General features: G+C 31.5%; 1 protein-coding gene, 4 long non-coding RNA genes and 1 other non-coding gene across 7 annotated transcripts; 5 read left to right on the top strand and 1 right to left on the bottom strand.

Annotated features, from left to right (window-relative positions):
• Positions 1-66: 66 nt before the first annotated feature.
• On the top strand, positions 67-3080 carry LOC123915234 (disease resistance protein At4g27190-like). The gene is made up of 4 exons (XM_045966375.1): positions 67-196; positions 574-759; positions 834-2647; positions 2769-3080. The coding sequence occupies exons 1-4, from the start codon at positions 67-69 to the stop codon at positions 3078-3080; spliced, it is 2442 nt and encodes an 813-aa protein (XP_045822331.1).
• Positions 3081-4498: 1418 nt separating this feature from the next.
• LOC123917416 lies at positions 4499-5093 on the top strand. The gene is made up of 2 exons (XR_006812447.1): positions 4499-4761; positions 4867-5093. It is a non-coding gene; the product is annotated as an uncharacterized LOC123917416 (long non-coding RNA).
• A 2234-nt stretch (positions 5094-7327) lies between these two features.
• On the bottom strand, positions 7328-7925 carry LOC123916747. The gene is made up of 2 exons (XR_006812257.1): positions 7614-7925; positions 7328-7488 (listed from the first exon to the last, which is right to left on the bottom strand). It is a non-coding gene; the product is annotated as an uncharacterized LOC123916747 (long non-coding RNA).
• Positions 7926-8065: 140 nt separating this feature from the next.
• Positions 8066-18601, top strand: LOC123913159. Of its 2 annotated transcripts, XR_006811583.1 has the most exons (3): positions 8152-8322; positions 8455-8980; positions 18557-18601. It is a non-coding gene; the product is annotated as an uncharacterized LOC123913159 (long non-coding RNA). The 2 variants fall into 2 exon arrangements; XR_006811582.1 differs by lacking the exon at positions 18557-18601 and having other exon boundaries at positions 8066-8322; positions 8455-8691.
• Positions 13865-13944, top strand: TRNAL-AAG. Its single transcript has one exon. It is a non-coding gene; the product is annotated as a tRNA-Leu (tRNA).
• On the top strand, positions 17642-18267 carry LOC123913160. The gene is made up of 2 exons (XR_006811584.1): positions 17642-17898; positions 18031-18267. It is a non-coding gene; the product is annotated as an uncharacterized LOC123913160 (long non-coding RNA).
• Positions 18602-20222: the final 1621 nt, after the last annotated feature.

Below are 20222 nucleotides of genomic sequence, written 5' to 3'. Positions count from 1 at the left end.
CCGAAAGAAAAGTCTTCCAAAATATTTTTTGAATGTTGTGATGGTTGAATTAACAAAATTGATAAAATGGCACAAATGGATATGAATGAAGGTTCTAGAGAAATGACATGGCAGTTGTCTCCTCCCATGTGCAGATTGTACTATTCTAGGATAAACAAAGGGAATATACCTAACTCTTTGGACTATGAATTGACAAGTAGGGTTGGCCAAATTCCGAATAGAGCTGCTATATGAGGATGCTTAAACCATTAGGTCTTCATTATTAATCACCATTCCTATCAAATTTGGTTGCGCTTCCCTCGACAAACCCCATTTCCATTGTTGCCTGTGATGCCTAGCTTGGAGTAATTACGCTGAAGATCATTTGATCTTGAAGTGAATGATTTGAGAACCTTTACATATCCAAATTTTCTTAGATTTTGCTGTAATGTAAAGGTTAAAAAGTTAATTGAAATCACAATTTAAAACCCTACTTTAGTATTTCCTTTTCTAGGGGACTATTTGAATCGTGTGTTTTTTTGTCATCGACTAATTTTGATGATCTATGGAGTGAGATCCATTTGATGGATATAGGAATTCGCTTAGACAATGTTAATAGACGCAGATGGAAAATTCTTGTAGCAACTCGTAATGAACATGTTTGTAATTTAATGGATTGTCAAAAGAAAATTCATCTGGGGCTCTTGTCCGAAGATGAATCTTGGACTTTATTCCAAAAACTTGCAAGAATTGATGATGAATTCTGTGAGCTATTAGATGGTGCGCCACAGAAAGTATGCTATGAGTGTAAGTATGCCATGAGTTGATCTTTCTGATGTGTTGTATGTTTCCAGAAGATTATCATATCCCAATAGAAGATTTAATGAGGTATGCAATTGGACTACGTCTAGGAAGAACATACTCGTTACAATCAACAAGGAACTTGGTCCAAGCACACATAAACAAACTTTTGGATTCTTGTTTGCTGATGCATGGTTGCGTGAAGATGCATGACATGGTTCGTGACATAGCCTTATGGATATCAAGAAGATCAGATAATCACAAAATTCTGGTAAGCATTGACAAACTCGAGGATGCTAGTTTAAGAGATTGTTTTGCAGCATCCTCATGGTGGTATAACAAAAATCCAATTTTTCGTCAATGGCATTCCCCAAGCCTTAAAATTCTATTGCTAAATATAAATGAGAGTAGATCATGGAATTCCCTGGATATATCTCATTTAACATTTGAAGGAATAGAAGAGCTCAAGGTTTTTTCAGTGACCATTGATTACTATACTTCCCAAATAATACCATTATTATTGCCACCATCAACCCACTTGTTAACAAATGTTCGAACTCTGCGCTTGAATGGATTCAAGTTTGGTGACATTTCTTTCATAACAAGCTTAACAAGACTTGAGGTTCTTGACTTGCGACGTTCTCACTTCAATGAATTTCCTAACAAAATAGGAGAACTCAAAAGGCTGAAGCTAATAGATTTATCACTCTGTCATATTTTCCAAAAAACCTATAATGGAGCAATTGGAAAATGTTTACAACTTGAAGAGTTGTACACTTCGACAAGCTACCCAAAAGCATACTTTCATGAGATCACTGTGGACATTGTTACTCTTCCAAAGTTGCAGAGGTTTGTACTAAATCATCCAATCACACCAGAAGGGAAAAAAGTTATTCAGGTAGAAGATTTTAATATCTCCAAGTTGAAGGCATTCAAAAAGAATATTATGCAAATAGCTGAAACAATTTCTTTTATAAGCCTCAATGGAGGATGTAAGAATATCATCCCAGATATGGTTGGAGTTGTGGGAGGCATGAATGGTTTGACTTCCCTCCATCTTGCAAGTTGCCAAAAGATAGAATGCATCTTCGATGCAACCTATGATTTCAACGAAGATAATTTGATTTGCAACTTGGTCAAGTTACGCCTTCAGCGTATGGAAAACTTGACACAATTATGTCGAGATCCGCCCATGCAAGTTCTACGCTACCTTGAGAAACTAGAGGAACTTGAAATACAACATTGCATATGGTTATGTAACATATTTCCATCGGAATGTACGTTAAGAAATCTTAAGATCCTCAACTTATCAGATTGCGGGTCTGGTGAAGTGCTCTTCTCAGCATCTCTTGCTCAAAGTATGCAACAACTAGAACAACTAAAAATAAGTGGCTGCAATGAATTGAAACATATAATTGGTGCAAGTGGAAACGAACATAGTGGTTGTAATACAAATGAGGAAATAATTCCAACTCAAATGAACTCTCATTTTTTGATGACCAAACTAAGGGATGTTGACATTTTTAATTGTAAAAGTTTAGAGTCGATATTCCCAATTTGTTATGTCGAAGGACTTGCACAATTGCAAAAAATGTGTATATCACGTGCTCCTAAGCTGGAATATGTTTTGGTGAAAGTTATCAGGAACACCTTTCATCACACCAATACCAAAACCATGTCTTGCTTCCTCATTTGGAAGCTCTCAAACCGCTTTATCTTGACAATCTCGTTGGCATTGTGTCCAGAGAATTGTCAAGCAAAGTGGCCATCTCAATCTATGAAGATGCTAGTCATACTGGGATGTCCAAAATTGGCTATACCATGGTTCAATTTGAAGGATGATCAGAGACAACATCATCTGAAAGAAGTGAGTACTCATTGAAATGCTATATAGTTTTGTGGTATTTATGCTATTTTCCTTATTGATATTTGTAATACTACCCACCTCAATATTATTTGGTCATTTACCTTTGGATGTTCCATTTTAGATTTGGAGTTTCCAATGCCTTCAGCGTTTAACAGTAGGTGATTGTGATGAATTGAAATTTTTGCTCTCCATGGAAACACATGGAAGCCTACAAGAGTTGATGTACCTTCGCGTTTACGATTGTCAAGAATTGAAACAAATTGTTGCAGAAAATGAAGAACTTGTGCAGCTTCCTATTGCAGAATTGTATTTTTCAAAGCTAAAAGAAATAGAAGTCTATAACTGCAACAAGTTGAAAAGCCTTTTTCCTCTTTCAATGGTTACAATGCTTCCACAGTTAAGAACTCTTTACTTATCAAGAAGTTGCTGCTAAAATTTCAAAAATATCATGTGAGCTACCAACATTATCAATTTATCATGTGTGCTTCATTGCAAGAAATCTAGAAACGGGAAAACGACTAGGGTTTACCAAAAGGATGTTTGGTCGAAGCATGCACAAACAGACTTTTGGAGTCAAGTTTGTTGATGCGTGGTTCCGCGAAGATGCATATCATGGTTCATGATGCAGCCTTATGGATTGCAAGTAGATCAGGTAAAAATGTTGACAAACCACTTAGCATTGTGGCAAAGGATAACAAAATAAGAGATTGTTTTGCATTATCCTCATGGTGGTATAATGAAAATCCATCTTCTGTCAATTGCATGGTCCAAATCTTAAAGGACTAGATGTTCATGACTTGCGACGTTTATGAGTTCAACGAGCTTCCTATCAAAATAGGAAAACTCGAAATCCAGAAGCTGCTAGATTTGTCAAAATGTCTAATGGAGCAATAAATGAAATGTTCACAAGAATCACAACTAGAGGAGTTATATGCTTCAGCATGCTACCAAGAAGAAGAGTATATTGACGTAATCGTTATCGATATTGGTATTATTCTCGCAATTCAACAAAGGTTTGCACTTAATGATCAAATTATTCTAGAAATAATGAAATTTCTACTAGTAAAGGATTTTAATATCTCAAAGTTGAGGGCATCCAAAAACATTATTTGGCAAATAGCTAAAACTATTTCTTTGTGAGGTCTCCATGGAGGATGTAAATCTTTAGCATGGCTTCTCTTCTGGCCGCCATGTTTCTTTCCCCCCTCCAGCCGGATTTCCTTTTTTGCCCTTCGATAAAAAAATTCGGTTTCTATTTACTGAATTTTTTTGCCTTGACGAAAAACTTCGATTTCTGTTTCCCGGATTTTTCTTGAATTTGCACTAGACAAACTTCGAAAAATCTTCAATTTCTGCGTTCCGAATTTTTTTAAGGGCAAAAAATGAGATTTTTGGAGGTATAAAAAAATCATGGAGGCCATAAGAGAAGTTATCAAACTATAATCTATAAGTCACATGTAGCAATTGTTAACTTTAGTCCAACAATACACTCATGGAGATGGTAGGCATATATATATATAGTAAATAGGTTGTCCAACAACAATATTATTCATCTTTTGTGACATTTTCTTTTTCTTACCATGAAAGATTATAATATAATGGAAATGTAGTAAATATAATTAATGAATTCTTATGATTAGTAAATTTTTTATGTTATATATTTTTACTAAGTTAGTTAATACACTCATGGTAGGTAGCATATATAGTAAATTTGTCCAACAATATACACTGTCTTTTTCTTACCATGAGAGGTTATAATATAATGGAAATTTAGTAAATATAATAAGTAATTCTTATAATTAGTAAGTTTTTTATGTTACCATTTTACTAAGTGGGGGTTAAAGTTAAACACAACACTTTAATCTAATTAAGAGACATTTATTAAATATACTCTTATTTAAGAAGTGTTCCTTACAAATTCATAAGCACTAAAATCTATTTAATTGATATAATGAGAGGATGAACTTTATAAATCATAAAGTGATAAAATTATGTTATATATATATATATGCAAAAAGGGAAAATATATATGGATGCAATTGTCAAGTTTGTTAATATTATCATTATCTTTCTTTCCTTATTCAATGTTGCAACGAACGCTGCAGGTAATCCAGGTAAAAAGGAAAGTAATTTGTTTATCCTTTTCAAATTTATTTCTTTACTTCCTATATAATATGTTTATCTATTTTAATTACATTCTTTTATTATAATTTTTACAGGTAAAAAATGTTTTGGTACATCTGATTGTCCAAGAACTATGTGCCCAACTTTTATGATTGTGCACTGTATTAGAAAAAAATGTCTATGTGTTTTAATGTAATTAGAAGATTAAGTTCCCACATGATTCCGTAGTGCCAGATCCAAGAGCTTACACATAGACACTACAATAATATTCTATGAGTTTTTTTTTTTTGACGAAAATAATATTCTATGAGTTGTTATTTAATTATTGTGTTTTGTATTCAATAAGTTTTGTTTTTTCTTGTGTCAAAAAAATAAAAAAAATTTGTTTTTTCTTTTTCTAATATCAACAACCGCGCGCTACTAGAAATTTGCATTTTTCTGTATCAAATTTTCGTTTATGTCTCTCGATGTAATTAATAAGCAACTTGCATAAGCAAATCCTAAAATAACACAACTCTCACTTTCGAGGCTCACTTTCTTGCTTACGATGTTTATCGACTTAAATTCTATATTACGATCATATTGGGGTTGATTGTCAAGTGTTGAAGCATTGGTCCGTTAAGCTCCCCCAGACTTCCCAACACCTCAAGCACACGTTACAAGGAAAATATATGGTTTGGAGTATCAACTTCTGCACCTCTCAGTTGTTTGGTTTGATGTTCTAAGATTTATAAATAAATACTCCCTCCGGTCCTTTTTATAAGGAACACTTAGGGCAAAAAATTTGGTCCTTTTTATAAGAAACTTTGACCAATTTTCAAATTTTTTAAATGTTCAATTTCACTTATGCCCTTATTTATTATGAGAGAGAATTTAAAAATAAGTAAGTTAGTTGAATAAAGAGTAATTAAATAAGGGTATACATGGAATAAATTAAAATTTATAAGAGTATTAAATGAAAATAACTATGTTAAATGTGTTTCATTGGTCTGTGTGATTTTTTCAAAGTGTTCCTTATAATAAGGACCGGAGGGAGTACAATATATATGATATGAATAAAATTTGTTTAAAAATTCGAACAATAAAAGCATGAACACATTTATTACGGAAAATATTCTCTGATTACTTTCTATAATCCTAATAAGAAGGAAAACTACTCACACATAAACATGGTAAATAACTGCAAAATAAAATAAAAACACAAAACTAAAGATAGGGAAAGTAAAGAAAACTTAGAATAAAATTGCAAGAGTTATGGTACGAATTACAAAGGAGGACCTTAATTTCGTGTCACCCAATATTCATAAGGGATTATTTGCATGAGTACATGAAATAATTCAATTATTTACTAATTCTCACACTACTTTTTTTATTTAATAGCAAATATATGATTTATAAATAATTTTCACACTACTATGGGCGCAACACACCACAACTGGGTCTTATCGGTCTTTTCTTTTACTTAGTAAATAATTTAATTATTTACTAATTTTCCAACTACCATAAATCAAGTCTTTGGGGTTGATTGCAATGTAAGTCCCACATTGCTAACGGAGGAAAAAATGTTAAGGAAATTATATTGGAGAAATTTTACATTGCTTAGAACAATGAAGGTTGGAGAGTGTGGGTGTACTAGGGCATGAGGTGGTTGAGAGTGAAGTCTATGTGTTGTAACAATTTTCACATAGTGTTTATTATCTGGTTGTCGATTTAGACAACGACCGTGGTTTTTTCTCCGTTTTGGGGTTTCCACGTTATATTCTTGTATTGTGATTGCGTTATTTTATTTTCTTTATGTCTGTTTTTCCCAACCACTACAAAAAATATGTTGACTTACGACACATGCATTCTGGCAATTTAGAAGAACCGCCGCCGCTATGTTAATATTTGAAACCTTGCGGCCGTTCAAAAGCAACCGTCGAGAAGTCGACAAACCCGCGCTGTTTCACTTCTTCCCTCTTTTTTCAGAATTTCTTCAATCCCACAACCCTTCGAGCTTCAATCTCTAAATCAGATTCGTTTTCAAGCTTCTTCAATCCCTAAACCCTAAAAAAATCTGCGATATTCTTACTCATTAGCTTCAATCCTAAATCTGTGATTCTCACTCACAAGCTCCAATCCCTAAATCTCTCAAGCTACGTTCAGTTTCAACATTCAGGCTTCGTTCGAATCCCTAAATCACTCAACCTCTCAAGCTTCGTTGAACCTCTCAAGCTTCGCTGAACCTTCAATCTTCATTCAACTTCGTTCAGCTTCGTTCAACATTCAAATTCATAATATGTATAAAATTCACTCTTTTCTTCAAATTCTCTTGATTTATCTCTAATTAACACAAATAAATAAAACAAGTGAAACGTTAATAAACTTTAATAAAAATTTACTTTATTTAATAAAAATATTATAACAATACATATTTTCATCTCATCTGTTAAACCATGAAGAACATGAAAAAAATAAATAAGTAAAGGAAAAGGAAAATAACACAGTACTATTTTTATTTTTTATACTTATTCACTATTAACCTAATAACTAATCATGTCCAGAGTCCAGTACCCTTTTCAAAGGACTTCTTTTATTATAATCAACATGATTACAATCACAAAGATACCATGTCATTGATTTCCTATCTCAACCTATGGACTTCCATCAAAGTGAACCTTTACTCTAGACTCCAATATAGCTTAATGAATGGTACATGCACTAGACACCATACTTATCTGAAAATAGAAAAAAAAAAAAAAAAAAAAAAATAATCAACAAACGTTGAGAGTGGGATTTAACGGATTTGAACCCAAGTAGGTTTTTGTTATAAAAGAAAAGATGAAAAAATTGAAGGAAAAACTGAAGGTTTGGAATTTGGAGGTTTTCGGTATTTTGAATCTTAAAATTGATAAGACCGTGAAGGAGTTGAATGAGGTAGAGGAGTTGCTTGTGAACGGGAATCTTGCTTCAAATACAACTAATATATCCTAATAAGTTGGTTAAGAATTTTTGGGAGCAACTACACTACAAAGCATTCTTAACCAAAAATCCAAAACGAAATGGTTTCAAGGAGACTCTAATACTCGCTTCTTTCATTCTAGCATGCATCAAAGGTCGACGTCATAGAAATCAAATTGTGACTTTAGAAAATAGATTTCTTAACGATAATATAGAAAATAGGTTGTCCAACAATATACACTGTCTTTTTCTTGCCATGAAAGGTTATAATATAATGGAAATTTAGTAAATATAATAAGAAATTCTTATAATTAGTAAGTTTTTTATGTTACTTTTTGGCTAAGTGGGTTAAAAGTTAAACACAACACTTTAATGTAATTAAAAGACGTTTACAAAATACTCTTATTTTAAGAAGTGTTTCTTGCAAATCCATAAGGCTAAAATCTATTTAATTGATGTAATAAGAGGATGAACTTTATAAATTAATTATAAAGTGATAAAATTATGTTATATGCAAAAAGGGAAAATATATATGGCTGCAATTGTCAAGTTTGTTAATATTATTATTATTATCTTTCTTTTCTTATTCCTTGTTGCAACGAATGTTGTAGGTAAGATATTTATTTATCTATTTGGTCAAAAAAGTGAAAAGTCATTTGTTTATCATTTTCAAATATATTTCTTTACTTCTTCTACAATATTTTATCTATTTTAATTACATTCTTTTATTCTAATTTTTGCAGGTAGAAAATGTTTTACTGAATCTGATTGTCCAAGAACTATGTGCCCAATTACTAAGCTGTTGCAGTGTATTAGAAAACAATGTGTGTGTGTTACTAATTGGAACATCCATGCTCCCACATGATTCCTAGTGCCAGATATCCATGAGCTACACATACACACTACAATAGTATTCTATGAGATGTTATTTAATTATTGTGTTTGTATTCAATAATTTTCATTTTTCTTTCTTTTTCTAATATCAACAACCGCTACTAGAAAAACTTTGCCACTATATTTGGTCTAGTGGTGAGGAGTTTGGATAGTATGCTAGAGATCTTGTGTTTGCATTTTTATATATGAAAATAATCCGCAGGCATTCCTAAGACTTTTGCTGCGGAATTCACCACCAAGAAGAAGTAATTTCTTGCAGATTTTGATTTTTCAAAAAAAAATCCGCAAGTAACAACTATATTTGATAATGAAAATCCACACGGTTACTCTCTTGCATCAAACCTGTTTAGTAAATCCATATAGTTAATTCCGGAGGTATTACTTACTGCGGCCATTCCTACGAATGTACTTGCATTTTTTGCGAAGATAACAAAATAACAATTTTTACTTTCTACAACAATTAAATTTATTTTGCTCTAAATCTAATTTATTTTTAATTAAATACGATAGTTTATTTTACAAATCCTCGGAAAAATCCGAAGGAAAATTTTCTTCCAAATTTGCAAGAAAAATTATAATGCGCCAAGTATATATATATCAAATTAGGGACTAGTTTGTCCCGCAAGTGCACGGTTCTATTGTTGTAATAAAAAGTATTGATAAATCTCACAGAGGCTTGTAAAGAAACGAAATATAGGTTTCTTTAGGTTTAGTTTAAAGAAGTTGAGAATTGTTGGAAATTTAATGATTTGTTTTGTTTTTATAAAAATATAATATAATAAATATATCCCAGAACTACGGATTTTATCAACCAAAGTTTTTATATCACCTCAAGCACATATATTACATGGAAAATATATGGTTCGGAACTCCTCTAAGTCCTTTGGTTTGATGTTTTAAGATTTATAAATAAATACAATATATATGATACGAATAAAAGTTGTTAAAAAATTCCAACAATAAAAGCATAAAATAATGTATTACGGAAAATATTCTTGGATTACTTTCTGTAATCTTAAAAAGAAGAAAAACTACTCACACATAAACATGGTAAGCAGCAGTTGCAAAATAATAAAATAAAAACATAAAATTTAAGACAGGGAAAGTAAAAAAAAAAAAAAACACATAGAATAAAATTTAAGACAAATGCTGAGCTGCTTTTGTAGGTGACCATTCATGTTGTCTAGCTTAGTCAAACTTGAAGGCTTATAAGTCACACTTTAACATATCAACACATTTTAATTAACATACGTATCAGCACATTTTTAACATATCAACACATTTTTGATGCAGTTTTAACATATCAGCACACGTTTAACATACCAACATAATATATAATGGTAGAATGAGAATATTTTAAAATATGATGGGGTAAAAAGATAATTGTAAGGGTAGAAAAAAAATTCTTGTTTTCATTGTATTTTTTTATTTTCTTTGTGGACAACAGTACTATGGGAGCAACAGTACAGCACTACCGGGTGGTATAAGTCTACTGTACAATTAAAAAGGAAAATGTTATTCTAATACAATTTTCAAACAAAAATACAGCAAATATATATTTTTAGTTTTTTTAATATTATTTGCATGCATCGATTTCCGTGCATGTGAGCAGAGAGGGACCCAAGGGGGTGCAAGCAAGGGCTCCAACCCACCCTCCCCCAAGCATATATATGTTTAATATGTATAACTTTTAATGTATGAGTTGTTAATGACACCTCTTAATTTACCCACTCTTGTTTTATGTGTTTCTAAATAAATTATTGTGATTTTATCTTATAATTTTGATTTAAATATATTTTTTTGCTAATGCCAAATTTCGAACCAAGTACCTCTAGGTTGCAAAGTGACTCCTCAACTAAGGGCTACCTGGGAAACAGATTGAGTTTAATATATTTTTTGTCTTTATAAAATTAAGAGGTTTTAAGTTTTGTCCTTCAAAAAATTTACTTTTAGTCCATATTTGTATTTTATAGCAATTGTTTTGAGGACTAAAAGTATCAATTTTTTGTAAAAATATTTAAAAATAGAGACTATTCTTACCAAACTACAAAATTTTAGAGGATATTTTCAGTTAAAATTTAATATGACTAAATATTAAAACTCGTTATTTTATAAAGATAAAAAATATATTTAACTCTATTATTTATTATTAAAAAAAAAATCAGCCCCGGTATGATGAATTTCTAGATCAATCCCTGCATGTAAGTGATAAAAATATGTGTCAATTTTATGCCCAAATTTTGTGCTTATATAACAGTCCTCAATTAAAAGAGTCAGTTTCTGACAAACAGTGATTATCGCCTAGGAGTTACATGTAGGTATCGTACGTGGATAATGCATTATTATGCACCACATTTGCTAGTTTACTCATGTCAAACAGTTGACTCAATCACATTTAGTGCACCACACTTGGCAGTTAACTTTATTCAACAACACACTCATGGTAGCATATACAGTAAATATATTGTCCAACAATATTATTTATCTTTTGTGATTTTCACTTTCTTATTGTGAAAGGTTATACAACAGAAATTTAATAAACATAATAATGAATTATGATTGTTATTTTATATGACATTTTTATTAAGTGGGTTAAAGTCAAACACAACACATTAATATACTTAAGAGACATTTAATAAATATTCTAATTTTAAGAAGTGTTTCTTACAATTTTATAATCGCTAAAATCTATTTAAGTGATGTAAAAAGAGGATCAACTTTGGTTTATGCTCCCATCTATATCAACAAAACAAAAAAAAAAGATAAATGTTATAAAGTGATAAAATTATTTTTTTACATGCAAGAGGGAAAAATATGGCTCAAATTGTCAAGCTTGTTAATGTTATCATTATTTTTCTTTCATTATTTCTTGTTGCAAGGAACGTTGAAGGTAAATCATTTATTTATCATGTACTTCTTATACAATACTTTTTTTTATTCATTTTATTTACGTTCTTTAATTCGAATTTTTACAGGTATTCGTCGACGTAAAAAATGTTATAATGATTTTGATTGTCCAAGAACTATGTGCCCATCATATTTGCTAGTTAAGTGTATAGTATATAATTGTAAATGTTGTGTTATAGGAACGTACGAAGATTAAAATCCCACATGATTCCGTAAATGCCCAAAGAGCATACAACACATACTATAATTATATTTAGTTTTTAGTTTTTTTCCTTTTTCTAGCGTCAACAATTTATAGTTATGGCTTTGTAATTTAAGATGATGGTTATGAAATAAAATAAAGCAGTAAAGAATACTGTTGTAGCAAGTGTGAGTGGTTAAGTCTCACATTGCTTAGAAAAGTGGAGGTTGAACACTTTATAAGTGAGATGACCCATAAATCTAACACCTTAAGGTTTTGGGTAAGAGTGTGGTGTCCAACTCACTTGTAGAGTTGTTCTTAAGCCCAATGTGGATGATCCCCGGCTGCCCCCTCGTGATGACCCAACAGTGGTATCAGAGCCGATGGTTCGACGAAGGGTTGAACTGGCTCCTTGTATCGAAAGTCTTCCTGACAAAGGTGGTCAGGCGGCGAGTCCCGTGGAGCAGTGTGGCTTACGGCGGTACAAGTGTAGGATGAAGAAAACTTCCGCTTGAGGGGGAGCATATCCAAGAGTGGATGGACTCACACTTGAGGGGGAGATTGTTGTAGCAAGTGTGAGTGGTTAAGTCCCACATTGCTTAGAAAAGTGGAGGTTGAACACTTTATAAGTGAGATGACCCATAAACCTAACACCTTAAGGTTTTGGGTAAGAGTGTGGTGTCCAACTCACTTGTAGAGTTGTTCTTAAGCCCAATGTGGATGATCCTCGGCTGCCCCCTCGTGATGACCCAACAAATACTATTTATAAAGGTGTATTAAAGCAAGGGGGTTTGTATGATTCTCAATTTGTAATTCTTAATGAAATATAGTTTTTAACAAAAACAAAAACTAGTTAAGTTCTTTTGATTCATTTACCATACATTATCAGCCAAAAGTTCAAGATCTACATATTTAATATTTGTACATCCCAAAATAAAAACATTCCTAGACTGTAGTAGCAATTATGCAACTGTAGTCATTATGTAATATCGAAATAGCATTTTAAGAAAATATAGAAATGAAAATCGAAATAACGTTTTTAAAAGAAAATATAATGGGCTTAATTAACTAAGTTGTTGGTAATTAATTAATCTGATGAATTAATTTAAAGGTTAAATATATTTTTTATCTTAACAAAATTACGAGATTTTAAGTTAGTCTATCCAAAAAAATTATTTACTTTAATTAAGTCCGTATTTACATTTTATAGGGACTATTTTAAGGATAAAATATCTTTTTGTTCTGTAAAAAGTTTTCAAAATATGAACTAATTAAAAATATACACCTCTGTTCCTTAATATAAGGTCCTATTAAAGTTTTTCACGCAAATTAAAAAAAGTTAGTAGTATAATAAATTTGTATTTTTGGGTATTACAATTACTAAATTGTCCTTTGAGAAAAGATGTGGTTGTAGTTGACTTTCCGTATTTCAATGCAAAGTAGGGGGCTGGGCATCGGTTCGGTTTCGGGGTCAAACTCTAAAACCAGTCGGACCGATGGGTGACATATGCATAACCATATCAAACCAATTAAATACTCGGTTTGGTCGGTTTATGGTTTCTCGGGTTGACTCGGTTTCGAATCGGTTCAAGGTCTAAACCATTTTTTAAAAATATTGTTTGTCTCAAATTTTTAATTAAAATTGGCCCAATACAATTGCATGTTACTTGTATCATTTTTTGTCCAAACTTTTTTATTTCCCCGATTTCTGGGCCTTTGAACTTAGCCATATTGTTAGTCCATTATTTTCTATTTATTTATCCAAATATCTTGTCTAAATCTTTGGTCTAAATTTTTTATTACTTATTTTTTCAAATGATTATGTTGTTATTAGCTATATGCTTGATAATAATTAATCATAATAATAATAAATTAATAACGGTTCGGTTTGCAATGGGCCGAAACCTTCCAACCGTAAATCACGCATTTAATGCCTTAATATCTACGGTTTACACAATTCCAACCCGCGGTTCCACAGAAACCGACCCGAATGCTCTATTTCGGTTTGGGCCGAACGGTTTCAATCGGATTGGGTTGGTTGTGCCCAGCCCTAATGTTTGAAAGAGTATAATAATACATGTGTTTAGGGAATTGAAAATGAGCTTATATTTAGGCGGAGGGAGTATTTAGCAGTTAATTTACTAACATCATTGTTTTAAAAATACAATAAAGTTGAGATTGCCGAGTTGGTCTAAGGCGCCAGATTAAGGTTCTGGTCCGAAAGGCGTGGGTTCAAATCCCACTCTCAACATTTGTTAATTTTTTTTTATTTTTAATTTTCAGATAAATATGGTGTAGTGAATGTACATTCATTAAGCTTGATAGATACTTTTTAAAAGGATCATATTATATATAACATGCATAGGATGGTGGTATGAGTCCATCTACTTGCATATAGATTAAGCATCTCCAGCAACTGAGCGGCACAAAGAATTTGTCTTCAAAATCACCAGGCATCCAGCATCCTATGCATGTCTTTGAACAAATCAAAAGCAACAAACAACCTGCTCATTATTCATGCACATGTTGATGATGGCACTCCAAGTAGCTATGTGGCACTGTGGCATTTTATCAAACAGTTGGAGTGAAGTTTGTAACATTGAAAATGTTTTGCGGTGTTAACCAATAGAGACAAAGTGAGTGAAGACGCCAGAATGACAACCTTATCGGTTCGTTCTAGTGGCGGTGGGTTTCACTAATGTTGCTCAGAGGTTGGTACAGTTGTTGTCTTGAAAACCCTTCACTGTCTGTAGGGAGAACATAGCTTGACAATGGTTGGTTGAGTGACATGAATTGAAAAGGCACATATAAAGGTTGGGTTTGTGAAATTATGGACCTAGCTGGTACGTGAGTGATCGATGAAACCCTTTCCCTATTTTCATCACTGATTTTTGGGACTAGGTCTATAGAAATGACATCAATAAGTTGATGGATATTGAGGAAGTTGTCATCTGTTACCTTCACAACTACTTTAGACATGTCAGTCACCATCATGCACAACACTTTCTTCATGGAAATCAATTTTAAGATTATCAGCAGAATACTGCATATTTTCATTTGAGGAAGCTTCGTATTGAGGAAGACCTTCATTGTCTGCTTCCACGTCTTTTTTCATTGGAATCCATCACAACTGTGAGAGTTTCACGAGGTGCCTGAGATAACCTCCAAAATTCTACGTAGTTCCTTTTCTGGTCTATCAAGACGTTGCAAGCTTGTACTATGCCACACTTGGCATAAACAATGTGTTTATCATAGCCTCTCTAGACTAAATAAACACTCCACTAATCCTTACTTAAGGTGTTTACAAGTGACAAAAGAGGATCTGAAGTTGTTTATGATCTCAACCTATAGAATTAATAAACTTTGAGTCTTGTAGTGATTTGAAGAAATCTTTGAGTCTTAGCTTGTAGAATGCTTTGAATGCAAGTTTTTATCCTTGTAGGATGATTTGGTTTCTTTCAAGTTGAAAACTGTTTGCAGTTGCTTATGGTCTTTTCAACCTTAATTCCGAATTTTTTTTATCTTGATCAGTTAAGAATCTCTTGGTTCTGATGTGCAGAATCCATTTGAATATATAGGCAACATGGTTGCTTGTCAACTTGGCGCCCAAGAAAACAAATAGTTGTTATCTTTGCTTGTCAACTCGATGTAATTAATAAGCAACTTGCATAAGCAAATCCTAAAATAACACAACTCTCACTTTCGAGGCTCACTTTCTTGCTTACGATGTTTATCGACTTAAATTCTATATTACGATCATGTTGGGGTTGATTGTCAAGTCCTGAAGCATTGGTCCGTTATTTCTCCGAAGCTCCCCCAGACTTCCCAACACCTCAAGCACACGTTACAAGGAAAATATATGGTTTGGAGCATCAACTTCTGCACCTCTCAGTTCTTTGGTTTGATGTTCTAAGATTTATAAATAAATACAATATATATGATATGAATAAAATTTGTTTAAAAATTCGAACAATAAAAGCATGAACAAATTTATTACGGAAAATATTCTCTGATTACTTTCTATAATCCTAATAAGAAGGAAAACTACTCATACATAAACATGGTAAATAACTGCAAAATAAAATAAAAACACAAAACTAAAGATAGGGAAAGTAAAGAAAACTTAGAATAAAATTGCAAGAGTTATGGTACGAATTACAAAGGAGGACCTTAATTTCGTGTCACCCAATATTCATAAGGGATTATTTGCATGAGTACATGAAATAATTCAATTATTTACTAATTCTCACACTACTTTTTTTATTTAATAGCAAATATATGATTTATAAATAATTTTCACACTACTATGGGCGCAACACACCACAACTGGGTCTTATCGGTCTTTTCTTTTACTTAGTAAATAATTTAATTATTTACTAATTTTCCAACTACCATAAATCAAGTTTTTGTTGGGGTTGATTGCAATGTAAGTCCCACATTGCTAACGGAGGAAAAAATGTTAAGAAAATTATATTGGAGAAGTCTTACATTGCTTAGAACAATGAAGTGTTGGAGAGTGTGGGTGTACTAGGGCATGAGGTGGTTGAGAGTGAAGTCTATGTGTTGTAACAATTTTCACATAGTGTTTATTATCTGGTTGTCGATTTAGATAACGACCGTGGTTTTTTCTCCGTTTTGGGGTTTCCACATTATATTCTTGTATTGTGATTGCGTTATTTTATTTTCTTTATGTCTGTTTTTCCCAACAGTCTTGGAGGACTTCAAAACATCATAATCATAATATGTATAAAATTCACTCTTTTCTTCAAATTCTCTTGATTTATCTCTAATTAACACAAATAAATAAAACAAGTGAAACGTCAATAAACTTTAATAAAAATTTACTTTATTTAATAAAAATATTATAACAATACATATTTTCATCTCATCTGTTAAACCATGAAGAACATAAAAAAAATAAATAAGTAAAGGGAAAGGAAAATAACACAGTACTATTTTTATACTTATTCACTATTAACCTAATAACTAATCATGTCCAGTACCCTTTTCAAAGGACTTCTTTTATTATAATCAACATGATTACAATCACAAAGATACCATATCATTGATTTCCTATCTCAACCTATGGACTTCCATCAAAGTGAACCTTTACTCTAGACTCCAATATAGCTGCAGATACTCAATATTCAGAGTTTAATTGTTGTGCATCGTCGGTGTAAAGATTTTTCACACATACATCTAATGATGTGTTGCCACATCATTTAATGAATGTGACACATCATGTGTTTTTAATTACCATACATGATGTGTCAGTATATTGTTGGACGCATGTGTAAAATAACTTTACACTAACTATGCATATAAATTAAATTATATTCTCCAATATAACTTAATGAATGGTACATGCACTAGACACCATACTTATCTGAAAATAGAAAATAAAAAAATAAAAAATCAACAAACGTTGAGAGTGGGATTTAATTAACGGATTTGAACCCAAGAAGGTTTTTGTTATAAACGAAAAGATGAAAAAAATGAAGGTTTGGAATTTGGAGGTTTTCGGTATTTTGAATCTTAAAATTGATAAGACCGTGAAGGAGTTAAATGAGGTAGAGGAGTTGCTTGTGAACGGGAATCTTGCTTCAAATACAACTAATATATCCTAATGAGTTGGTTAAGAATTTTTGGGAGCAGCTACACTACAAAGCATTCTTAACCAAAAATCCAAAACGAAATGGTTTCAAGGAGACTCTAATACTCGCTTCTTTCATTCTAGCATGCATCAAAGGTCGACGTCATAGAAATCAAATTGTGACTTTAGAAAATAGATTTCTTAACGATAATATAGAAAATAGGTTGTCCAACAATATACACTGTCTTTTTCTTGCCATGAAAGGTTATAATATAATGGAAATTTAGTAAATATAATAAGAAATTCTTATAATTAGTAAGTTTTTTATGTTACTTTTTGGCTAAGTGGGTTAAAAGTTAAACACAACACTTTAATGTAATTAAAAGACGTTTACAAAATACTCTTATTTTAAGAAGTGTTTCTTGCAAATCCATAAGGCTAAAATCTATTTAATTGATGTAATAAGAGGATGAACTTTATAAATTAATTATAAAGTGATAAAATTATGTTATATGCAAAAAGGGAAAATATATATGGCTGCAATTGTCAAGTTTGTTAATATTATTATTATTATCTTTCTTTTCTTATTCCTTGTTGCAACGAATGTTGTAGGTAAGATATTTATTTATCTATTTGGTCAAAAAAGTGAAAAGTCATTTGTTTATCATTTTCAAATATATTTCTTTACTTCTTCTACAATATTTTATCTATTTTAATTACATTCTTTTATTCTAATTTTTGCAGGTAGAAAATGTTTTACTGAATCTGATTGTCCAAGAACTATGTGCCCAATTACTAAGCTGTTGCAGTGTATTAGAAAACAATGTGTGTGTGTTACTAATTGGAACATCCATGCTCCCACATGATTCCTAGTGCCAGATATCCATGAGCTACACATACACACTACAATAGTATTCTATGAGATGTTATTTAATTATTGTGTTTGTATTCAATAATTTTCATTTTTCTTTCTTTTTCTAATATCAACAACCGCTACTAGAAAAACTTTGCCACTATATTTGGTCTAGTGGTGAGGAGTTTGGATAGTATGCTAGAGATCTTGTGTTTGCATTTTTATATATGAAAATAATCCGCAGGCATTCCTAAGACTTTTGCTGCGGAATTCACCACCAAGAAGAAGTAATTTCTTGCAGATTTTGATTTTTCAAAAAAAAATCCGCAAGTAACAACTATATTTGATAATGAAAATCCACACGGTTACTCTCTTGCATCAAACCTGTTTAGTAAATCCATATAGTTAATTCCGGAGGTATTACTTACTGCGAAGATAACAGAATAACAATTTTTACTTTAATTTCTACAACGATTAAATTTATTTTGCTCTAAATCTAATTTATTTTTAATTAAATACGATAGTTTATTTTACAAATCCTCGGAAAAATCCGAAGGAAAATTTTCTTCCAAATTTGCAAGAAAAATTATAATGCGCCAAGTATATATCAAATTAGGGACTAGTTTGTCCTAATATGAAAATATCATGAACTAAGTTGAGTTTTATTTTTGTTTGGAGAAAATTGTCCCGTCGGAAATTTGTGAGAGGCCAAAATGAATTTTCACTCTAAAAGTTAATAAGTAGATTAAAAAAATATATGGTTACCGAAGGATTTTTCCGCGCATAAGAGAAAGGTATAAAAGAAAGTTAAGAAATGACAAACGTATTATATATAAAAATGAAAAAGTTATAAGAGAAAGTTAAGAAAAACAAAGCGGTGTCAGAAGTACACTCCACTAGAACCCAACAATCTTTAAGGTACCCCAAACTCATGTTCTTCATCAATCCATTAACTCAAAGTAAAACTTAAGTGTTGATTTTTTGATCGGCCGCAAGTGCACGGTTCTATTGTTGTAATAAAAAGTATTGATAAATCTCACAGAGGCTTGTAAAGAAACGAAGATATAGGTTTCTTTAGGTTTAGTTTAAAGAAATTGAGAATTGTTGGAGATTTAAGGATTTGCTTTGTTTTTATAAAAATATAATATAATAAAATAAATATATCCCAGAACTATGGATTTCATCATAAAAATATATTTCTATATCACGTTCTTGCATGTTGTTTATCAACCAAAATTTTATATCACCTCAAGCACATATATTACATGGAAAATATATGGTTCGGAACTCCTCTCAGTCCTTTGGTTTGTTGTTTTAAGATTTATAAATAAATACAATATATATGATACGAAAAAAAGTTGTTAAAAAATTCCAACAATAAAAGCATAAAATAATGTATTACGGAAAATATTCTTGGATTACTTTCTATAATCTTAAAAAGAAGAAAAACTACTCACACATAAACATGGTAAGCAGCAGTTGCAAAATAATAAAATAAAAACATAAAATTTAAGACTGGGAAAGTAAAAAAAAAAAAAAAAAACATAGAATAAAATTGCAAGAGTTATGGTACGAATTACAGTAGAGGACCTTAATTTCGTGCCACTTAGTATCCGTACGGGAACTATTAAAAACTATGGGGAGTACATGAAATGAAGAGACGAGTTCAATGATTTATTGATTTTCCTTCTTTTCTAGATTTCTGCTATGTTTCTCTTTTTTGACTTAGGAGTTTTCTCTCTCTTTTTTTTTTGTTACAATAAAGTTAGAGAGGATCGAATTTAAGACCTCCTACATATTACTCAAATCTCTCACTACTAGACCAAACCTAGTGGCTTAGGAGTTTTCTTTGTTTGTTTTCATTGTATTTTTTCTTTTCTTTGGGGACTTTGTATTTCTTATACCTCCTTTTGGGACTATTTTATGTATCTTTTATATCAATTTATTATATATATAAAATTATATTTGTCATTCAAAAAAAAATTATTGATTTTCACACTACTATGGGAGCAACAGACAACAGTACACCACTACGGGGTGGTATCAGTCTATACAATACAACTAAAAGAGTGAGTTTCTGACT

The sequence above is a fragment of the Trifolium pratense genome, linkage group LG3, assembly GCF_020283565.1.
Source record: "Trifolium pratense cultivar HEN17-A07 linkage group LG3, ARS_RC_1.1, whole genome shotgun sequence".
NCBI lineage: Eukaryota > Viridiplantae > Streptophyta > Magnoliopsida > Fabales > Fabaceae > Trifolium > Trifolium pratense.
The sequence above is the reverse complement of the archived record's forward strand: the minus strand, read 5'-3'. Positions and strand labels throughout refer to the sequence as shown.